Consider the following 23217-nt stretch of genomic DNA (forward strand, 5'->3'; position numbering starts at 1 on the left):
TTCATCTTAACACTACAAATATATCCTGGACTGGATGAGAAAACATCACCTAATTAATTCTGAAGTTTTATCTTGCATCAAGATTTATTCAAATATTTATATCTTCTTTTATAATTCTTTGGGCTCTGTAAAACTGTCAGAAGCCTTGTTTGATGAAAGGAAACCAAATCAAGTCAGCTGGGCTAATAAACTCTCTTCCTCTGATTATTTAGCTATGGTTATGATTTCTACAAGTACTTTTGGTTTTTCTTTTCTAGAAGAAAAATATTCCAAAGATGTCTCTACATATGCAGGATTATATTCTATGCCTTTTTCCAATCAAAATATGGAGATAACTATAAACCTATTAATTGATGCTTTTGAACTGTGGTGTTGGAGAAGACTCTTGAGAGTCCCTTGGACTGCAAGGAGATCCAACCAGTCCATTCTGAAGGAGATCAGCCCTGGGATTTCTTTAGAAGGAATAATGCTAAAACTGAAACTCCAGTACTTTGGCCACCTCATGAGAAGAGTTAACTCATTGGAAGAGACTCTGATGCTGGGAGGGATTGGGGGCAGGAGGAGAAGGGGACGACAGAGGATGAGATGGCTGGATGGCATCACTGACTCGATGGACATGAGTTTGAGTGAACTCCGGGAGTTGGTGATGGACAGGGAGGCCTGGCGTGCTGCGATTCATGGGGTCGCAGAGAGTCAGGACACGACTGAGCGACTGAACTGAACTGAACTGATAAACCTATTCATCTACTCAGGAGTAGAGACTGAAAAGAACTGAGGGATCGGCTGCTAAATGGGGAAAGTGAGGAAAAAGGAACAAAAGAGGAGTCTGACAATCATTAAAGACTAAACAGCAAGAAAGCAGTGAAGGAGTTGGGAGACAGAGAGAGAATAATGGGAATCAACTTTCCACTAAGGGAAGTGTATTGCCACATACGACTTCGCGTACAATATCCTCTCCAATTTCCCAAGAAAGAGTTGCAAGGAAAATATACTCAATTAAAAGATATTTAGAAAATGTTTAGACATAGTGAGTTGGACAATAAGGTCACGATGTGAAGAATATTGGTAGTCCATTTTTAGTTTGAATAGTTGTTCTCGAGATGTTCATACTGATCATCTTTGAAGAAGTTGCTCCTCAACACCTAAGTTAAATATCAGCAATGAAAAACCAGCAAGCTTCTGAGTTGCCTGGATACTGAGAGGGTCCACATCTTACATAGCAGCAGCAGTATGACCTACCTGGCTGCAATCCGGCCAAGCTCTAGCAAACAGAGACACACTTCTCTGGGTTGCTTGTGGAGGACTGAAAAAGAAGACGAAGGTGGACACTTTTACAATAGAAGGGATTGGACAGCAGCTCAATGGGGAACATGCTTGACCACCCCCCTCACACCTCAGGGTCCCAGTAAGGGAGCTAGTCTTCATTCTGATATTCACAGAAACCATCCTGTCCCACAGTACACTTAGATCTACTGAAGTCCTAAAGCAGTTTTCAAAACTCTTTGCCTAGCTTCCCTACCAAAAATCATGAGCCTCAGGAATCTCACTCTGAAAATATTTTCTTCAATTAGTCAATATTTGTATGTGAATATTGAAAACATATGTAGTTATAATTCTGATATAAGTAGTTGATGAATACTTAAAAACAGCAAATAGAAGACTATGAAGCAAAGATTGTTTAAAACTTCTAACTCTATCTTCACCAGTGATATTAGCAGAAATAATGCAATGAATAAGGATTAAAAATTACATATCACAGCCCTTTGTTATCCTCCAAACAATAATGTAAGGTGAGCTCTCTGAATCTTGATATCTTCTCCTATTTTGATTATATTTTAAAAGGAAACACTTTCAACTGACTGAATTTTGTAAATATGTACAAATATATACCGTCAGTCAGTTTGGGCCATAAAATGAGCAAATCAGAAGATGGTTCTTTGCAATACTATTTATTTTCTAATATAATCTGATTACTTAATAAATTTGTTTTACCAGTTTCTTTGGACACATTCAGTAATGCTGACAAGTCATACTTGCATTTGTTGAGGCTACCGGAGGAGTATGTGTTGCTCATACTTTTTTTTTTCTTTTTAAACTCAGACTAGAAAAAAATTTTTAATGTTATTATATACAATACCTAATAAAGACAAAGATATTAGGGGGAAAAGATTGTATTGAGAATGCTCTTTACATAGACACAATATCCTGATAAAAGAAAATACGAGTTTATTGATAAACTTTAAGAAAAATAGCAATATTGCTTCATCTTTTTTTGTGGATTAGGGGGAGCCTTCCCTGGTGGCTTGGATGGTAAAGAGTCTGCCTGCAGTGCAGGAGAACCAGGTTCAATCTCTGGGTTGGGAAGATCCCCTGGAGAAGGGAATGGCTACCCACTCCAGGATTCTTGCCTAGAGAATTCAACGGGCAGAAGAGCCTGATGGGCTACAGCCCATTGGGTCCCAATATACTGATAAAAGAAAATAGTAGCTTACTGATAAACTTTAGTATAAATAGCAATATTATTTCAATTCTTTTATTTGTTTATTTATTTTGGCAGTGCTGGATCTTCATTGTTGGGCAGGCTTTTCTCTAGTTGTGGCAAGTGGCGGCTACTCTCCAGTTGCAGTGCATGGGCTTCTCATTGCAGTGGCTTCTCTTGTTGCAAAGCATGGGCTTTAAGCAAGTGCACAGATTTCAGCAGTTGTGCCTTTGGACCCAGTAGTTGTGGCTCCTGAGACCTAGAGCACAAGCTCAATAGCTTTGGCACACAGGCTCAGTTGCTTCACAGCACGTGGGGTCTTCCCAGATCAGGGATCAAACCCATGTCTCCTGCATTGGTTGGTGGACTCTTCACCACTGAGCCACCAAGGAAGCCCTGCTTCAATTCTTAAATACACAATTTTATAATAATTTAATTTCCCAGCATTATTTCTATCCCCCCCCCAACTTAAATATCTAATTTCTTCTCTCCACAGGCTATGACAATGGCAATATTTGCCACTGACACCAGAATGGAATTTGTTGGGGCTGTGTGGTGAATAGAAAAATACATTTACTTAGATTGTGAAAGTATATGATTTTACTTGGCTTTAAACAAGCAAAAATTATTATCTTGCTATAAAATGTAATCTTTAAAGCTTTTAAAATATGTTCTAATATCATCAGCAATACTCATTGAAAAGAACTGATTATGGGAAATCTGAATTACAGAGTAATTCCATTCTTGATAATATAAATTTGAGCTTCAGCTAACACTTGGTGAACTGTCATAAAACCCAGGTTGGGGAAGTCTAATATTACTTCTAACTAAAGGGGCTTTTAAAAAAGATATTTAGTACCTCTAATTTAAGTGCACCATTAGATGACTCTGGCTGAATGACACAACTTTTGATATATTAAATCAACTTCAGTGCAATGAAACATATGGACTATAACACCACATGGAAATCAATTTCAAACAGAGAACAATAATAAACATCACAAAACAAAAGCAAATAAATGAAAATCAATCTTCCTGTCTAGTTCATCAGTTTCTTCTGATTTGGACTTTTTATCCTGTCAGTGGGCTTCCCTTGTAGCTCAGCTGGTAAAAAATCTGCCTGCAATGCAGAAGACTTGGGTTCGATTCCTGGGTCAGGAAGATTCCCTGGAGAAGGAAATGACAACCCATTCCAGTACTCTCGCCTGGAGAATCCCATGAACAGAGGACCCTGGCAGGCTACAGTCCATGGGGTTGCAAGAGTCGTACACAAGTTAGTGACTAAACCACTGCCATCGCCACCCTGTCAGTGGTACAAAATAACAAATAGGAAAAGGGAGTACATGAAAGTTGAGGAGAGGAAGATGTTTAAGGCCCTGCTAACACACTCAGCTTCAGTGAGAACTGTGTGAAGCAAGTAGTTAAAGCTTCAGGAGACTTGGATATAATCTCGTGCATTTTGCGATGGTAACAGTGACAAAATATGAAAATTATTAGTGAATGGACCAAACTGTGCCCATGAGCAGTCAATACCAATCACATAAAGCAACTCTGACCCAACGATCATGATCCTTTAACCAAATTACTGTGCTTAATTGGAGGACTCTATAAGCATTGGAAATAAACAGAGATATTCTATGGAAAATATAATTAATTCTGAAGAAAAAAATCATGTGGGTAATATGACAATGTGGTATGTAGCATGCATTGCTATTGCATATCCGGCTATCCATGTAAAACAGCTTTTGCATGCCAACACTCAAATATCAGTTCTATCATGGACTCATTAGAAAATCAATTTGGAAAACTGAAAAGTAACGGCATGATTCTCCTTTTTATATCCTTAATATAACCAGCTTATAAAACTTGAACAAATGTCTCACTCAGCACCATATCTTAGGGAAATGATAATAGAAAGATTATGTTTTACTTCCCAGTTTTCTTGGAAATGTTATCTTTAATAAAGCAGTTGCTTCAAAACATACCCATAATATTGTCTTATCATGCCTTGGTTCATGATGGCCACAAATACTAATATCATGTTTGATACATAGTAAGCAATGAATGAGTTAAATCTGCAGAGGGGATAACCTAGCACAATAACAAGAACAGAGTAGTTAGTTACTCAGTAAACACTATGTCCCAAAATACCAAGGATGATAACCATCATGGATCATGACCGTGTCATGTGGTTATAATGGTGGTTGTGACAGTTAAGCTGAATAAAGGCTAAAATCTTACCTAGCATCTTTAGAAAATGCAAGAATTTATATTATGTTAATGTTTATTCAATTGTAAGAGCAAACATGCTTACCTTACTCTATAAAATTAAATTCAAGAGTCTTTAAGTATCATCTGTGCAATGTGCTGTGTGCTAAGGCACTTCAATTGTGTCCGATTCTTTGCAACCCTATGGACTGTGGCCCGCCAGGCTCCTCTGTCCGTGGGATTCTCCAGGCAAGAATACTGGCGTGGGTTGCCATTCCCTTCTCCAGGGGATCTTGCCAACCCAGGGATCGAACCCAGGTCTCCTGTTCTACATTATACCAAAGAAGTGATTGTGTTTGGTTTTTGCACTGTAGACTATATGAACAGATGGAAAGAGTATAGTGGCCATGGGATTCGAGCCACAGAAATCTGGTTCTGCCTGTGAGCTCTAAAATTTACTAGTTCCTCATTTGGGGAGATCATAAAATGTCAGTTTTCTGAGGGAAAATAATGGTGTGTATCTTGCAATATTTTTGTGTGAGTTAAACAAAATATTATTCATTGTTATTCTTAGCCAGTGCTTGGCAGATAGGAAAGACTTCCCAAAGTTAGTTTTCTTTCTTCATTATTATTACTTTTTGTTGTATATTATTAGCTTAAAGATTATCTTTATTTGGCTTAGTTAATATTAATGTTAATAACTAATAACATTTTTTCCTGTAAGCATTTTTTTCTGTGCACCTATCATGTGAAAGCCAGCTTACTAAGCAGAAGAAACCTCAGAATTAAAAAAAAAACAAAAAAACCTGCTTTTGATCATTTAAGCTGTATAATTTAAAAGTTATTATGATGAGTATATTTTGAATATTTTGTCATGTTGTACCATAAATAGCTAATTCTAAGTTTAATCAAATCTAAGGTTAAGTAGGTCAACTTGGCTGGCATATATAGACAGACATAAAGCATATATCCTATTATTATTATGGATTTTTGCTAGGTATAAAACTTAAGTAAAAATTATATTAGAGCATGTCATTTTATGAAACACTAAACATCTTACCATCAATTTTCCTCCATTTCTAGGAATAAAATAATTTAGATAAGCCCATTTTCAATAAATTACCTAAGCTGATTATATATATATGGATGCATATCTTTATCTGGATGATTAGAATGAAAACTTTTAGTATATTGCATTTGAACTAAAGACTTTATGTTGTCGCATGTACTACTAATTTTTTATATTTTATTGATTTGTCTTTTCAAAAATATAAGCAAATTTCTAGTTATACTGAGGCTTATGGTAAAAAAAATTGTTTTTCATTCTATTGCCACATCATTAATATGGCCTTTTGCTTTGAGCTTTGAGTAGAAGGGTTCTTCCCTGGTGGCTCAGCAGTAAAGAATCTGCCTGCAATGCAGGAGCCACAGGAGACGTGAGTTTGATCACTGGGTTGGGAAAATTCCCCTGGAAACTGACTCCAGAGGGAACTCACTCCAGTATTCTTGACTGAAGAATCACATGGATAGAGGAGCCTGGTGGGCTACAGTCCATGAGGTCGCAAAGAGCTGGACATGACTGAAGCGACTTAGCATGCACCCATGCATTCATGAGAAGAGAGGATCACTATTGCCTTTTCTCCTCTCAACAAATTTTCTTTAAAACAAATAAAAGCTGTCTTAGTCACTGGTGATTTTTATGCAAAAGGTTTTTATCACTGGAGGCTTCTTTTAAAATAATCAAAACCATTTTGAAAAAATGTATAAGGCAGAAGCCCTCTGGGAAAAGTAACATAGATCTCTATTCAAAAATATGTGGCAAGAGACTCAATCTTATAACCTAGATTCTATAAAAATCTCATGGGCATCAAATGTCAAATGGAATGCTGCTAGCTCCAGGAATAGAAAATGAGACCTTCCGCTAAAGCAAGGGGTAGAGTTTCAATGTCACAGAATCTGCGAGGATAAAATGCATTAAACCGTGAATGTATAGTTTAGCTATACAGCTATTTAGTTGTAACAGATGGACAAAAAGTGAAAACATGAAAATATCATTATCTATTTGGTTTAATATATATTAGAAGCAATAATATTCATGCTGGTTTTGAAGGAAATCTATATTTCAGATTTATGTTTAAGATGAAATTTGAAAAGATTATATTTTTGAGTGAATATTAAATTGTGAAAATATCATAAATTAATAGCTTCCCACTGTCCTAGAGAAGAGAACAGGTTCTCATACTTAGAAAGAATGACATAGTAGAAGACACAGTAAACTAGACACCAGAAGAATTGGGTTCTACTCCAGGCTACATAATCTCATCTCTAAAACTTGCTTTCTACTTACTCTTTCTTATGAGGTAATTTTATGGGTAAGCGCATTTGGTATATGGCAAGCACTCAACAAATTTTACACCTTTGTACTTAAGTGATGATCTGCAGACCAGTAGCATTGGCATCAGCTGGGAGCTTGCTAAAAATGCAAATTATTGGGTCCCATCCCTTACTTATTGAGCAAAATTTAAATTTAAACAAGCTTTCCAGGTGATGAATATGTGCATTAAAGTTTGATAATCATTATACTAATCAACGTTATGATTATTACCATATGTCAGTTATAATTCTATATCTATTCTGGTTAAAAATATTCAAATGTGATTTGATTCATGGAACATGCTCTAGAAATGTTTAGGATAACAGTGATGACAGTGATGATGATGATGAATGGAGGAAAAAATAATCTGTGCACTGGATTAGCCCTTAATGGGTTTTATGGCATTTATCATCTTCCAGGATCTATAAGGTAGAAAAGATGCCTGCCAAGAAAGTGAAGGGCTGGCTCTCTGAAGTCATGTCACTCCCTGTAACTCACACACAGAGATCTTTGCATTTAAATGTGGGAAGCAGCTAGCAACATAGGTGACTTAAAAACTGATCTGAGAGAGGCTAAAGAGAAGAAAAGTCAACAAAGCATAAACCCCACAAACTCATGAATGCTGAGTGTGTATGTATCCAGATTTCTCAGAATCACTGTTCACAGTGAAAATAGGATACAGCATCCATATAATTCATATAAAAGGGAGAATTCATTCATGATCTCATCAGTAATGGAAGATGTATAGAATAAAACGTAGTTAATTGCCTCTGCCATCAAGTCAAAAAAAAGTCCCAGAGCAAGGAGTGCCCTTTCTGTCTCAACACCCAGACTTGATGTGAAATTAATGGGTTAAGTCACTATCACTCAGAGCAGCAAGTAAGAGTCTCTTCTAATTTTGCTTTCATTTATACTTTATTTTTCCTTTTACTTTAAATCATCATATGAACTTCTAAAATTATCTCATACAAAACATAACTTTCTGTAATACTGGAGGGACATGACCTTCAGAGGAAAATGAAGCTGAATTTAAATCCTAGCTGTGTCACTGAGAAGCAGTATAAAACCAGGCAATTTATTTAATTCTCTTGGTCCTAAACTAGCATTTCCATTTATAAAATTAGTGGTTGTTGGGAGATTAGAGATGGTAGCACATATCCACTGCTTGATTATCATTACTGAACATATAGCTATTATTATTGAATATTGCACAGTGAAAATTTGATTCTGGAAAAGCTAGAAGGCTGTCACTTTCCTGATTCAACCCTGACTCCATCAAATCCTTGATATACCTATTACTCCTGGGAGATATTTAGTTTTCTCACTCAGATACCATACTACATTTGTGCTGACATAGGGGCAAATGGCTAAATTTGGAAAAAGTTTCTGAGCTCAAATTCAGAATTGAGATGCTGATAAAGTACTTTATAAGGAGAGGTGTTACAAAACCCAAAGTCTAAAATAAATTGTTACTGGGAAGAAACAATGTGAATATAAATAACCCAGAGTTGATCTGGTATCCTGAAATTGTTATCCTACATTAATATTAATAAAAGTAGGTTTCTTTCTACAGAAGTATTCTTCCAGTCCTCAATACAGACAGCAACAACGACCACCACATGGGATGCTTTATCAAACACTTGCAGGCAGGCATAAATTCTTTTTCTGATGCAGTAGGTACAAAATGGAAAATGTTAATGTTTGAATATTCCACACACAAGCCTTTTTACTTTTGTGTGGTGGGGTCAAACCCAGTACTGTAGGTAGGCCAGTGCTTGACCAATGTTCGATAGAACAAAGAATTGTATAAAACCTATTCTTCAGAGTTATGCATCAAAAAAAGATAGTGCTCCATAGCAAACACCAATACAGAAGATAGAAATGAAAAATCACACACATTTGCATGCTAGCACAGCAGAGAGCAAACCCTTTTCCTGCTGAGTAGATTCTTTCTCAGAGAAATAGATGAAGCATAGTCATTGGCCTCCAGATCCTATAATTATCCAATAACATAGTGATATTGACACAATTACAGCAAGCAGAATTTGTGCATTTTTCAAATATCCCCTCCCCCATCCTTTTATTTTCTCAACTTTCCAGCTCAACCAGAATGTACATAAGTAAAGAAAAATAAACAGATCTGGGGGGAAAATTAAGGTCACTTAGCAATTTCTAATCAGTGGGCTAAAGTAAATTACAAATAACAAATCCTCCATGCAAGAATATCATTTATTTAAAGAAATAGTTTCTACTTAAAATATCTTAGAAAAAATCATACAAGAGCATCAATTTTAGGACCCATAACAATTTTTTTTAATTGAGAATAAGTCATATATGTCTGGTCCTAATGTCCAACAGCCCTTATAATACACTGATGTAGAAAATTCACTGATGTCAATAAATAATTCTCTATGCAATTTTATTGCAATTAAGATTGTAATTGTCTTAATATGAGTAAAATTGTTTGTGTTTCAGACTACATGCCATACCTGTTTACTGCCTTAAGTGTGCTAATAGAGAATTGAAGAAGGAAATATTACTTACAATCCAATTACTATTTGTCTTACTTTCAAATTCTGAATATAGCATTTTATTGTTATTTACTAGATGTAGATGCTGAGACCTCATGTTTATATTATATCATAATTTTCCCATATTATTAGTCTCAAAATATTATGAATATTATTTTTCTTGGTATCTATGAATGACTACAGTCTGTTTAAGCTACCACCAAATATCTTCAGTTCATTCATTTTTTTTAACTCATAAAAAAATGTTTCAATAGACATTACCTATCTCTACTTCCTCAAATAAACTTTTAGAAGTAGAACAACTTGATGAAAGAACATGAGCACTTCTGAAGTCTTTAATACATAATGTCAAATTTCCCAAGAAGACAAAAAAAGGCAAAAATTTTCCAATTATTTTTCAGCAATATATAGAAGATCACACTTTCCTCAATGTTTGATACCTTAGTAATAAGTCAAATGCAAATTCAATCTGTGAAAAATTAGCGAGGATTAAGAATTGAATATTTAGTGTTGACTTTCCTCTATACTCAACATTAAATATACAATTCTTAATCGTCACTAATTTATCATAGTTTTTATTTGCATTTGACTTATCACTAAGGTATCAAACATTTTTATCTCTCTTTTGGGCTTTTATAAGTCTTTTATGAAAAAGTTTTTTATGACATGTATCCATTTTGCTATTGACTCATTTCTGAAATACTATTCTGGGATATTAGTTAACTCATAATCTAAGAACTGACATTTGACAGAGGAAAAGCTCTCTCTCAAGAATGTCTTAGAAGATAAACGGCAGGTTATGCTCTGTATGTGATTGCATCATGTGGCGTAGAGAGCTATCTGCCAAGAATCAAAACAACAAGCATGAGAGAAACATATGGAATCAGATGCTGTCTATACTCCCCAGTTCATCCCTGGCATCTTTCCCCACCCACTGAGATTTCTTGTCATTAGCTGTCGTGGAAAGAGAACAGACAGAGTGAGTCATGAATTAAGATCCTCTCACAAATAATCGTACCAAAAAAAAAGCACTGCCACAGAGGGTAACGTATCAGTTGCCACAAAGATAAGAATGCTTTATGCAGGCAAAGACCTTTGAACAGCTAAAGACAGAAGCCTCTTGGTACACACTCAGTACAGTGATCTACCTTATCATTCATTCAAACAGATTTTTCCCCTTTAATCAGGGCATCTTTTCATTTTATTTGCTGGTCAAAACACTAGGACACAAAGGCTGCTCTTCATCTTGTGTGCTACTGAAATGAAATCTTGAGGTAGGGAAAAAAGAAGAAACCCTTGTCCTAAATTCCCTTTCAAAAAGTGAAGTGTGAAAAGACATTAAGCAGAGTACACAGTGTTACTGTTGCAAGAAAATCAGTTCTGCTGCAGCATCCAAGCCCATCAGCCGTGGCTCAATCACTTCCTCACCCACAGGGAATAATAAGAAAAATCCAAGGAGAATGGGTTCTACTTGGGGAAACGGATTTTCTCATTGTCCTTCTTCGTGATTATCATGAACATCTATGGACACAGCTGTTTCCTTTCTCTGAATAATCCTGAAGTCAATACTATCGTATTGGCTCCTTTCTTCCATCTCCACAAGACCTATAATACATCACCTCATGTCCTATTCTAAGCAGCAGAAATTTCAAATTTACCTTTTCATTAAGGAACAAACTAGAAAGCTGAATTATCTGATCTAGTTTGGTACTGAGAGGATTCAAAATTATTTAAAAATTTTTATCGCCTTGAAAAGTTGGTTTTATTAAACTTTCTTGACTATATAAATACATTTTAATTGCAAGGTATAAGCAAAGCTATACTATAGACTTTACTATACTATACTATAAGCAGAATCAAAGATATTTTAACAAAATACTTAACAGTTATTGCATGTAAATTACCATGGGTTTTCTTTTTTATGAAGTCAAATAGGGTGAAGAACTCGACCACTTAAAAACTCTTCTTGACATAATTTTATATGCTACACAGTGTGTATTTATGTACGAGGACAATTATCATATAAACTCAATTATGCTTTATTGTTTCAAGATAAAATGTACTATTTATTACCCAAATGGGGTTTTAAAAAGTCATCCAAGCTTCTTGGAGTCCAGTTGAAAGATTTACTAGTTCAAGTAACAAAAAAAACTTATGGATGGTAAAAAAAATTGAGACAAGACCATATTTATATTCATAGTTTCTAGTTGTCCATTTGGCCTACAGAAGTCACTGAAAAATTCTTTCTTTAATGGAAACCTGTGCAATGAACAAAGGAACAGACAATAAGTCAGTTTCCCCATGTGGCAACGTAGGAGGACTCCAGGATTTTAAATCATGATGTTATTTGTCCACCCCTGAAAGTGTACTTCTTTTACACTTCAGTTCAGTTCAGTTCAGTCGCTCAGTCGTGTCCGACTCTTTGCGACCCCATGAATCGCAGCACACCAGGCCTCCCTGTCCATCACCAACTCCCGGAGTTCACTCAGACTCACGTCCATCGAGTCAGTGATGCCATTCAGCCACCTCATCCTCTGTCATCCCCTTTTCCTCCTGCCCCCAATCCCTCCCAGCATCAGTCTTTTCCATTTTTAAAAATACTAAGTGTATTTTAAATACACAAAACTAACTCATTTTTTTAAAATTTATGGGTATATGTGTGTGTATACCCACAGACATTTAATAGCTCTTTCATGGGTTTTTCCCCAAAATAACTTTGCCTCACTCCCTTCCTATAATCCTCCACTCACATAAACCTATAAACCTGAAAGTTAAAATCTATTTGTAAAATTACCAAAGCCCTGAAAAAGAACTATATCCATATATATCTTCCACCAAGTTTTTTTCTTTTTTTACTTTGATGTGAAGAAACGGTAAGAACATTCGAAGTCCATTCATACAACGGGCATCCACTTAGCACACTGTTGTATAGGGTACGCTACTGTGCAATTATTCCGGTTTATTTTTTCTTTCAGGTATAAAATGTTCTCCTAGTCTAAGTTCATGTTATTCTTTTCTCTGCTGAGAGACTTCTCAGAAATTTGATGACAGTCTTTTTGGTACCACATTAACTCCTCTTCATACAAATACAAATTTCCTTAAGTACATAAAATGAGTAAGACTTTAGCTGCCATACCATCCGTTTCCTAGGCTCAGCAGGGGAAGGAATTCTGTTTTGTGAGGCTTCAAGGCAAAGAATATTCTCAATGCTAGGAAGGTAATTTGTATACTTGTTCTCTCTGAAGGATGTTCAGCTTACTTTGATGTTAACATTTGGTATTATGTGGTTTTGTAAATTAATTTTTTGTTTGTTTTGTTTTGTTTTAATTTATTTATTTTAATTGGAGGTTAATTACAATGTAAATTGATTTTTAAAGCCTCAGGCAAAAGAACCAAAGCATTTCCCCCACCCCTTAAATGTCTCCTTTCTTCACTTAGTTCCACCTTACTAAAACTGGTCTTTAATTCCAATATTTTCCATTATAGAGTACCACTGGGGTAGATCTTATATAAAAGATTTGAACATTTAAGGGTACCAAGAAATGTCAAAACACTAAATGGTCCAATGTACGTTTTCTCCCAGGGAAATATAAAACCAGGCTCCGTGGTCTGGAAGTGCATTTGCCAAAATTCAATCATAAAACAAAACAAAAACCCCAAAATTATCTGGGTAAGCCTAAGCACTAAGGTATGGGCTAAGACTCTTTGAGCCTGACTCTTTGAGACCCCACCTGTCTTTTTATTCCATCATTTTCAATTTGCCCTAATCTCTTGCTTGTTTGCCTAATTTTTAACTAGCAAAAAAACAAATTTCACTAACTATAAATAAGCTTAACTAAAATATGTTTCAACAAAGTGCTTATAAGTGATAGTGTTTGCATAATTTTTTAGAGGTGAAAAGACAGAAGTGCTCATGATTGATGGCAGGAACACATTTAGCTATTCTTCTAGTCCAGGTAAGAGCCTGATGGTAAAATTTAACCCTACATTTTCCAAGAATCCCCCCATTTTGTATTGTATATGCTTATTTTTAGCCAGGAAAGAATTCTGCTACTTATGTTCCTGTTATTTTATGCACAAGGTGACCAAGCATAAGAGGCTGAATTTTTCTACCTTCAAAAATGCAAGTTTACAAAAACTCTACAAGTTTACAACAAACTACATTTTTTTAAGTTAACAAACTGTGAAATGAATCACACAAATGAGTTAATCTTGAGAGTTATACTAACAAACAATAATTTTAATATCATATCAACTAAAATTCTAAAAGAAATATACATACCCAAACCTTCCGATTCAAATAGACATGTTTCATCTACTCCTAAATCTCGGCACCAGGATAAGAAATTTGCTGTATTGTCTCTGGCAAAAAAGGAGCCTGAGGGTGCACTGGCTTTGCATGGAATCTTCTTCAAGGGTAGATTCTGAAAAACAAAGAAATCTCACTCTGGTGGAATATCTGGCAGTCATCACAGTGACACATTTATGTTTTCAATAAAATGCTTTGGTATGACCTCACAGCAGTAAATAGATTTGTGAATAGCTGTAGGAAAGGATATGAAACACAAATGAAACTTAGTTGGTAATCAAGAGAGTATGAAAACCTATGCCTGTAAACATAAACTTGCCTTTTTAATATCTAGAAGTAAATATACATAAATCCTTTCCCTGGCTCAGACTGCCACTCTCTTTCTCTTCTACTGTTTTTCATGGCGGGGGTGGGGGTAGGGGAGGGACTTCTCTTTCATCTGTGTATTCTCAGTACTTCTCATAAAGTATGTATAATTGTATTTATCATTTGTGAAAGAAGAATGAAACACAAATATGAATATAAACATAGATAAAATGTAACATACACACCTCCATTCTTGTGTGCATACATAGACACACAATAAGAATTACACAAGAATTATAAAGTCAAAAGAGAGCAACAGAATTAGCTAACCTCCAGAAGACTCTATCACCAATACCAAGAAAAGGAAATATTAAAAATTTTTATCTTTCAACAATAACATTCTACCTTCATTCTTCCAGACTATTTCCTTTTAAACCACAGATCATTGCTGTATTATGTAATACAAAAATAATTCTGGTTGGATTTCTGCTATCTGAACTTGAAAACATATTTACATTCTGCATCATTTCTCTTCCAGGATAAGAAAACGCTTAAGATAAGGGAGCGTGTGAACCTGGACAGATTTTTCTATTATTAACCCCCAAAATTTTAGCCCTAGAAAGCTCCCTTACCATACCAAATGTTATAAAGAATTGCGTGAGGTATTTTTTGTTCCTATAATAGAATATAACCAGTTTTCATGGCATTCCATGAAGTCAGGGTTTGATTCTACATGATGTGAAAGCCTGAGCCAAGTATTTGATGATTTGGGCTAGACAGAGCTTTGCCTCTGAAAGCAAAAAAGATCAAGGGAGAAGCATTTTATGATTTAAATTCGTATATAGGATTATTCCTTCTATTCTCTGTGAACAAGAAAACATAAACAAAATGTTGTTGACTGTTGAGGTCATTTACAAAGATGGTTATAAAAAATGAAATGTGGTCTTTGTGTATTGGTGAAGCCTGCAAATATCAAAATATTACTAGGCTTTTCCTGTCCAATGATATTATAGTTACATAACTAATATATTCAGTTACTAAGTCACTCAAAGAGTGTGTCTGTCTAATATCCAAGATCCATCTCTTTGTTGCTAAGTTTGTTTTAGGCTTAGACATAAAAAAAATTTTCATGAATATACATATATTGAGGAAAAGGGGACGACAGAGGATGAGATGGTGGATAGCATCACTGACTCGATGGACGTGAGTCTGAGTGAACTCCGGGAGTTGGTGATGGACAGGGAGACCTGGCGTGCTGCGATTCATGGGGTCGCAAAGAGTCGGACACGACTGAGCGACTGAACTGAACTGAACTGATATAGATACATATAACAATGTGCATGCGTGCTCAATTGCTCAGTTGTGTCTGACTCTTTGCAACCCCATGGACTGTAGCCCTCCAGGCTCCTCTGTCCATGGGATTTTCCAGGCAAGAATACTGGAGCCTACTTCAGGAAATGACTTCTCGACCCAGGGATTGAACCCGCCTCTCTTGTATCTCCTACATTGACTAGCAGATTCTTTACTACTAAGCTACCTGGGAAGCCCACATATAATAATACCCCTTAACCAATTTGGTTAAGTAGTGGCTTTCAAAGAAATGTTTTCCTACATGAATTGTAAAAGCAATAAAAAATAGCATAGTATAATATCACCTTTATAAAATATTCATGAACATCAATTAGTCAATATTTATTAAAACTAAAATACATACATCCTTAAATCTAGCAATTTACTCCTAAGACTATATCTTACAAATATAATAGTATTTTATATTTTGTACTATATCTTGCAAATATAAGAGTGTTTAAAATATATGAACAAGTGTATTTGTTTGCAATGCTGACTGAATAGAAAAAATAGACATGAATGTGTCAAGAAAGTGATGGTTGAATAGTACATAATACAATACATAACACAATACATAATACAATAGAATGGACCTCTGTGCAATAATTTTTAAAAAATAAGATAAATGTATATCTGTTGAACCATAAGACGCTCAGTACATACTCTTAGGCAGATAATATACAAACACATATGTACACCACAATTTCAATTTATGATGTGTGTGTATACACACACATACACAGTGTTGCTGCTGCTGCTGCTAAGTCGCTTTAGTCGTGTCCGACTCTGTGCGACCCCATAGACGGCAGCCCACCAGGCTCCTCTGTCCCTGGGATTCTCCAGGCAAGAACACTGGAGTGTATACCTGTGCCGGATTCATTTTGATATTTGGCAAAACTAATAAAATTTGTAAAGTTTAAAAATAAAATAAAATTAAAAAAAAAAAGAACACTGGAGTGGGTTGCCATTTCCTTCTCCAATGCGTGAAAGTGAAAAGTAAAAGTGAAGTTGCTCAGTCGTGTCCGACTCCTAGCGACCCCATGGACTGCAGCCTACCAGGCTCCTCCATCCATGGGATTTTCCAGGCAAGAGTACTGGAGTGGGGTGCCATTGCCTTCTCCACATACACAGTGTAGATAGCCATATATGCAGTTAAATTGCATATAAATATGTTGGATTATAAATATGAACACTGTGTTTATTTATATAACATTAATTTATGGAATATTCAAGTAGGATATCCATCAAATTAATAGTTATTACCTTTGAGGAAGGTGATTGATGCATAGAGGATCATTTACATCTTACATAATTCCAAAATATGTAGTAAGATTTTGAGTGACTTTTACGTTTTATCAATATTTTCTGATTAAATTCACTTCTAAAGTCTTTTAATTCAATCCATTACCTCTTAAGTGAATCACCTTCTAGGGACTGGGAGTCCAATTACCTGAGTTCAAACCCAGTTGTGTCTCTTTCTCGCTACAATAGTTTTTGAAAGATTACTTAATGTTTCTGTTCCTCAGTCTCCTCTTCTATTCAACATGTATAGGGGAAAAAGTGCATCTCATTGACTATGTGCATGTGAGTGCAAATTAAATAATATAATTCAAGTGAAGGAATGAGTTAGACAAGGCTGTGGTCTGTGTGGTGCTGGAGAAGACTCTTGCGAGTCCCTTGGACTGCAAGGAGTTCCAACCAGTCCATCCTAAAAGAGACCAATCCTGGGTGTTCATTGGAAGGACTGATGCTGAGTCTGAAACTCCAATACTTTGGCCACCTCATGCAAAGAGTTGACTCATTGGAAAAGACCCTGATGCTGGGAGGCATTGGGGGCAGGAGGAGAACGGAACGACAGAGGATGAGATGGCTGGATGGCATCACTGACTCGATGCACATGAGTTTGAGTGAACTCTGGGAGTTGGTGATGGACAGGGAGGCCTGGCGTGCTGCGATTCATGGGGTCGCAGAGAGTCGGACACGACTGAGTGACTGAACTGAACTGAACTGAATTGAATTGAAGGAATATGTGTTCAATAAAGGTTATTATCATTGCCATCAATGCACGAAAAAATATATTGAATTGCCTATGACTTCCTTCCCTTGTATTTTCTTAAAAGCATTTGATTTTTTTCTACTGTAGGTATAAGAACTCAGGAAAAGATTGGCAAACGATTTATTTGTATCATTCCCCTAAACTTGAATTTCATCTTTTAAATAGTTTTCCAGGAGAACTTTCTGTGATAATATTGGTAGAAATGTTCTATACCTGTGCTACCCATTGTAATAATCACTAGTAATTACTAGTGGCATGTGGCCATTGAGCACTTGAGCTGTGGTGATTGTGACGAATTTCTAAATTTTATTTCTTTTTAATCAATTTACACTTAAATAGCCACATGTGGCTTGTGGCTATCATATTAGGGAATTCATAATATGGAAAATAAAGGCATTATTTGGAGGCTTAGAAAGTCCAATATTTGACCACTTGACTACTTTCCCTCTAACTAATATTGTCCCCGTTTATTTCAAGCCCCCTCAAATCCAGTAGCTCCCCTGGATACAGTTACTGAGATACACAACCATGTTTCTCATTTGGAAAGAGTGGACTTAGGTGCTACATAGTACAACATGTGCTGCCCTAGTTACCACCCTGTGGGTGTTACAGCTTCAGAAGGGCAATAGTGATAACTATATCTAGAATACCTATAATTTACACCTACAGAACCAGGATATTTTTCATCATTTTACTGCCACAGAGCCAGATACAGTGCTTCACACATAAGCAGTCCTGACTGTTGTTTTCTGAAACACGTGGTAGGTGGGGAAGGAACAAACTAGCATTGTGAGTGCCTCCATGCTCCAGGCACACAAAACCTATACTTTCATACAGATCATGAAATTCTCATAATGTAATGAGAATTACATGTAATTTCTCATAATGTAATCCTTTTTAATTCTCAAAAAGTAATGCCATGAATTAGGTATATAATAGTATCTCCATTTTCCAAGATGGAAAAACTGAGCTCATACATAGTTGAAATCAAACCATTCAGCCTCTTATACCCACACACTTCTAACTGTTCCATGAAAGCTCACTATTGCCTGGAATTTAATATATTTCAGCACTTGATTTATTTCCCAAGGTTTTAGCCAGGTAGCATTAAAATAAAGAATTATGTATTTTCTTTCACCTATTAAACCTAGAAAAAATGGAGAGAATGGTATCTGTAGTTCTCCATAGGCAGTGAACTGAAAATTTAATACTAGTAGTTTATTTTTTTAACTTTACTAGTAGTTTAAATAATCCATTTTTCACAAAAGTTTGAGACAAAATATTCCCCTTGATTACATCAAGTAGACATTTCAGATATAAAACAGAAGAGGTATATAAAAAAAGAAATGGTAATTGCCAAGAACTAATATCTTTCCTTTTCCAAAGGGTATATAGAATGTACTTTCAAATATGCAGGCAATAAAGTCACTCTTTCCATGATGGAATCAAAGTTTCCACTGTATCCCTTTGCTCCTTTTAGTTTTACCATATATTTTATTGAAAAAAAAAAAAAACTCTCAATAAAATTATTTCATTGAACATTCACAGTACCAAGGTATATGAACATAACTACCCAGTGGCTTTAGAAAGGATGAAAATATATTCTTCAAGACCAAATTACTGAAATTAAAAATGGGAAAAATTGTTTCTAGTACTGTCAACTTCGTCTGGGGACTCCTCAATAGACTTCATGCCTCAGACAGAGTGAGCTATGATTTAGGACAATAGCAACTGAACTTAATGGCATTGAATTCAAAATCAATCTTTCCTATCCTTTCTCTCTCCAAGATACATTACACTCTAGAGAATAGGTTCCACAGCAAAATTCGGTGTAAATTTCATGCTGTAACAATATAAGAATATTTACATAAATTAAAAAATATAATTAAACAAGGTTTCTCAGTAAAATTCTGGTGAAAGTGAAACTGTTAGTCACTCAATCATTTCTAGCTCTTTGCGACCCCATGGACTGTAGCCCACCAGGCTCCTCTGTCTAACGGGATTCTCCAGGCAAGAATACTGGAGTGGGTTGCCATTCCCTTCTCCAGGGGATCTTCCCAGACTAGAGACTGAGCCCAGATCTCCTGCATTGCAAGTGGATTTGTTACCATCTGAGCCAGCTGGTACACCCTGTAAAGTACCCCTGATACACCCTGTAAAATCATAAAGAAATTATTTAAATTAAAAGCTAGAAAAAGATGTTAAGTATCTTGAATTATTTGAAATTATTGCTGGTATAAAATAAAATGATACTGGAAATGAAGGTCTAGTGCTCAAAATTCAGGTTTAAAAGATGAGATGGACAATAAAATGTTAAGATGTTAATTAATTGAAAACTTATGTCCACACTATAACCTGCACACATATATTTACAGCAGCTTTATTCATAATTGCCAAAACTTGGAAGCAATCAAGATATCCTCAGTAGGTGGAGAAATAAATTGCTACATATGTAGAAAATGGAATAATAGTCAGTGCTTAAAAAAAAAAAAAGATCTATGAAAAGACACAGTAGAACCTTAAATGTATATTACTAAGTAAAAGAAGCCAATCTAAAAAGATTTCATATTGTATAATTCCAACTATATGACATTCTGAAAAAGGTAAAACTATAGAGACAGTTTTATCTTTGTTACCATCGGGTTTCCCTGATAGCTCAGTTTGTAAAGAATCCTCCTGCAATACAGGAGACCCTGGTTCGATTCCTGGGTTAGGAAGATCCGCTGGAGAAGGGATAGGTTACCCACTCCAGTATTCTGGCCTAGAGAATTCCATGGGTTGTACAGTCCATGAGGTTGCAAAGAGTCAGGCAAGATTGAGAGACTTTCACTATAGAGACGTGAAATAATTAGGGGTTTAAGAGGAGGGAGGTAGGATCAAGTGATTCATCGTGAGATTCATCACACTGGGTTTTTAGGGCCGTGAAACTATTATGAATGAGGCTATAATGGCATGTATATGTCATTATACATTTGTCAGACCCCATAGAATGTACAATACCAAGAGTGAACCCTAAATGGGTTCACAATGGACTTTGGGTGACTGACAATGACACATCAATGTGGATTCATTGATTATAACAAATGTACCGTTCTTCTATACTTTTTGCTCAATTTTGCTATGAACCTAAAACTATTCCAAAAATTAAATTCTATGAAAAATTTATTATTAATTGACAGTTATTTAAGAAGCACCAGATGCTTTACAGTGGAGAAAATATAAGAAATTCAACAAGAAATGGATTCTTTCCATTTTTATTTGCATGGTGCCTAATTTTACATATACATCCACATGGGAATCATTATCTAAATGCCATGTTACTATAAAAAGCTTCTGTTCTCCCAACTAATGGCTTACATATGACTAGACAGAGATTAGCTTAAAAATTCCTGAAATCTAGTCCTACACTTGAAAATTCGGTTAATTGGTGAGGCTCTCTAAAAATTTTAAATAGAAATTTAATCTGCTTCAATTCAACCAATCATTATTAAGTCACAACTCTACTCCAGTTCTAACATTAGGTACTGGAGGCAGACAAGGCCAAGGTTCATTTCTGGAGACTCTCAGTTTCTTTGAGAACGGACTTAAAACCACGGTATTATATGGTAAGAAATACAACAGAAGTTTAAGTATTTGAACAGAAGCTTAAATTTGGTTCTTTGGAAAATGTTAGGATGTGTCTTTAACTTTGGGGAGAGGTTGATCAGACATCATTATAAAAAAGCCTCACAAAGAAGCAAAATTTTACAAAATTGAAGGATTTAAGTTCTCACCAAACCTAAAAAATGAAGAGCAATGCATTCCATAAAGTGAAAATCTGACAGAGACATGGGTGTTATGATGAGTATAGAATGCATGTGGAGGAGAAAATGAGACCAGAAAAGTAAATTAGCCCAGGATCACAAGGGTATTTTATGTCTAACAAGAATTGCTAATATTGTAATTTCAGTTCAGTTCAGTTCAGTTCAGTCACTCAGTCGTGTCCAACTCTTTGCAACCCCATGAATTGCAGCACACCAGGCCTCCCTGTCCATCACCAAATCCCGGAGTTCACTCAGACTCACGTCCATTGAGTCGGTGATGCCATCCAGCCATCTCATCCTCTGTCATCCCCTTCTCCTCCTGCCCCCAATCCCTACCAGCATAAGGGTCTTTTCCAATGACTCAACTTCTAGCATGAGGTGGCCAAAGTACTGGAGTTTCAGCTTTAGCATCATTCCTTCCAACGAACACCCAGGACTGATCTCCTTTATAATGGACTGGTTGGATCTCCTTGCAGTCCAAGGGACTCTCAAGAGTCTTCTCCAACACCACAGTTCAAAAGCATCAATTCTTCGGCACTCAGCTTTCTTCACAGTCCAACTCTCACATCCATACATGACCACTGGAAAAACCATAGCCTTGACTAGACGGACCTTGTTGGCAAAGTAATGTCTCTGCTTTTCAATATGCTATCTAGGGTGGTCACAACTTTCCTTCCAAGGAGTAAGCGTCTTTTAATTTCATGGCTGCAATCACCATCTGCAGTGATTTTGGAGCCCAGAAAAATAAATTCTGACACTGTTTCCACTGTTTCCCCACCTATTTCCCATGAAATGATGGGACCAGATGCCATGATCTTCATTTTCTGAATGTTGAGCTTTAAGCCAACTTTTTCACTCTCAACTGCAAGTTATAAACTCAAATACCCAGAAGTCAGGCAGATTAAATAACAGAATGAAGTGACTAGCTCTAAGAGACTATAAGAAGTGGTGGAGACTGTGGAAAACTGAAGAGCTCATGCTATGTCCAGGAGGAGCAACCATATTTATTTAGTTCTAAGTCATTGCTTCCACAAAGAAATGCAGTCACAATTTCTTGTTAGATCTTCCAATTTTTTCAGAATAATTTGGAAAGCTGGATAGTTTAATATGAAAATACTCCAGATTTAAACAATCAGATCTATAGGCAAATATATGTGGTTTCCAGTTTAAAATCTCCATGTTCATAGTGGGGAATAATTTAAAAATAAAGAAATAAATACCATTTTAAATTAAGCAGTACTAAATCAGTTATATGCACACTTTGGAAAATTAACTAGGTCTTTTGTTGTCAAAGTGGAAGGAAGGAATAAAAAAAGGTTTTTTAGACAATTCTACAGAAGTCTGGGCTTCCCTGATGGCTCAGACCATAACAGATCTGCCTGCAATGCAGGAGACTTGGGTTCTATCTCTGGGTCAGGATGAACCCCCCGGGGAAGGGAATGGATACCCCACTCCAGTATTTTTATCTGGAGAATTCTATGGACAGAGGAGCCCGGTGGGTTATAGTCCATGGAGTCGCAAAGAGTCAGACACAGTTGAGCGACCAACACTTTCACTTTTTTTTTGCACAGAAGTGAAAAACAGTCACTTTTCTTTTGCCACTTCCATCTTGGAACACCTCTAAATCACAGCTATAGTATTCAGACTGAAAGAGTGAGGTCTGAACGGAAGGAAGAGAAACATTCTGTGAATATGAAAGATTTCTTAGAGAGGAGTGTTAGACTGTCAGGTGTGATAGTCTCTCAGAGTCTCAACAAAATTAACAGTAGTTGTTAAGTATTACTTATAAAAACTCAAACAA

At 36.0% G+C, this 23217-nt stretch overlaps 1 protein-coding gene across 6 annotated transcripts in view; it reads right to left on the bottom strand.

The window, feature by feature from the left end:
• GAS2 (growth arrest specific 2) overlaps positions 1-23217 on the bottom strand; it is a 179955-nt gene that overhangs the window by 89528 nt on the left and 67210 nt on the right. For all 6 annotated transcript variants that reach the window (XM_024987320.2, XM_059883029.1, XM_005226733.5 and 3 more), the window contains 2 exon segments: positions 13875-14016; positions 1240-1303 (listed from right to left, as the gene is read on the bottom strand). In XM_024987320.2, coding sequence (XP_024843088.1) covers positions 1240-1303; positions 13875-14016 — 206 coding nt within the window.

Source organism: Bos taurus, chromosome 29 (assembly GCF_002263795.3).
Source record: "Bos taurus isolate L1 Dominette 01449 registration number 42190680 breed Hereford chromosome 29, ARS-UCD2.0, whole genome shotgun sequence".
Taxonomy (NCBI): domain Eukaryota; kingdom Metazoa; phylum Chordata; class Mammalia; order Artiodactyla; family Bovidae; genus Bos; species Bos taurus.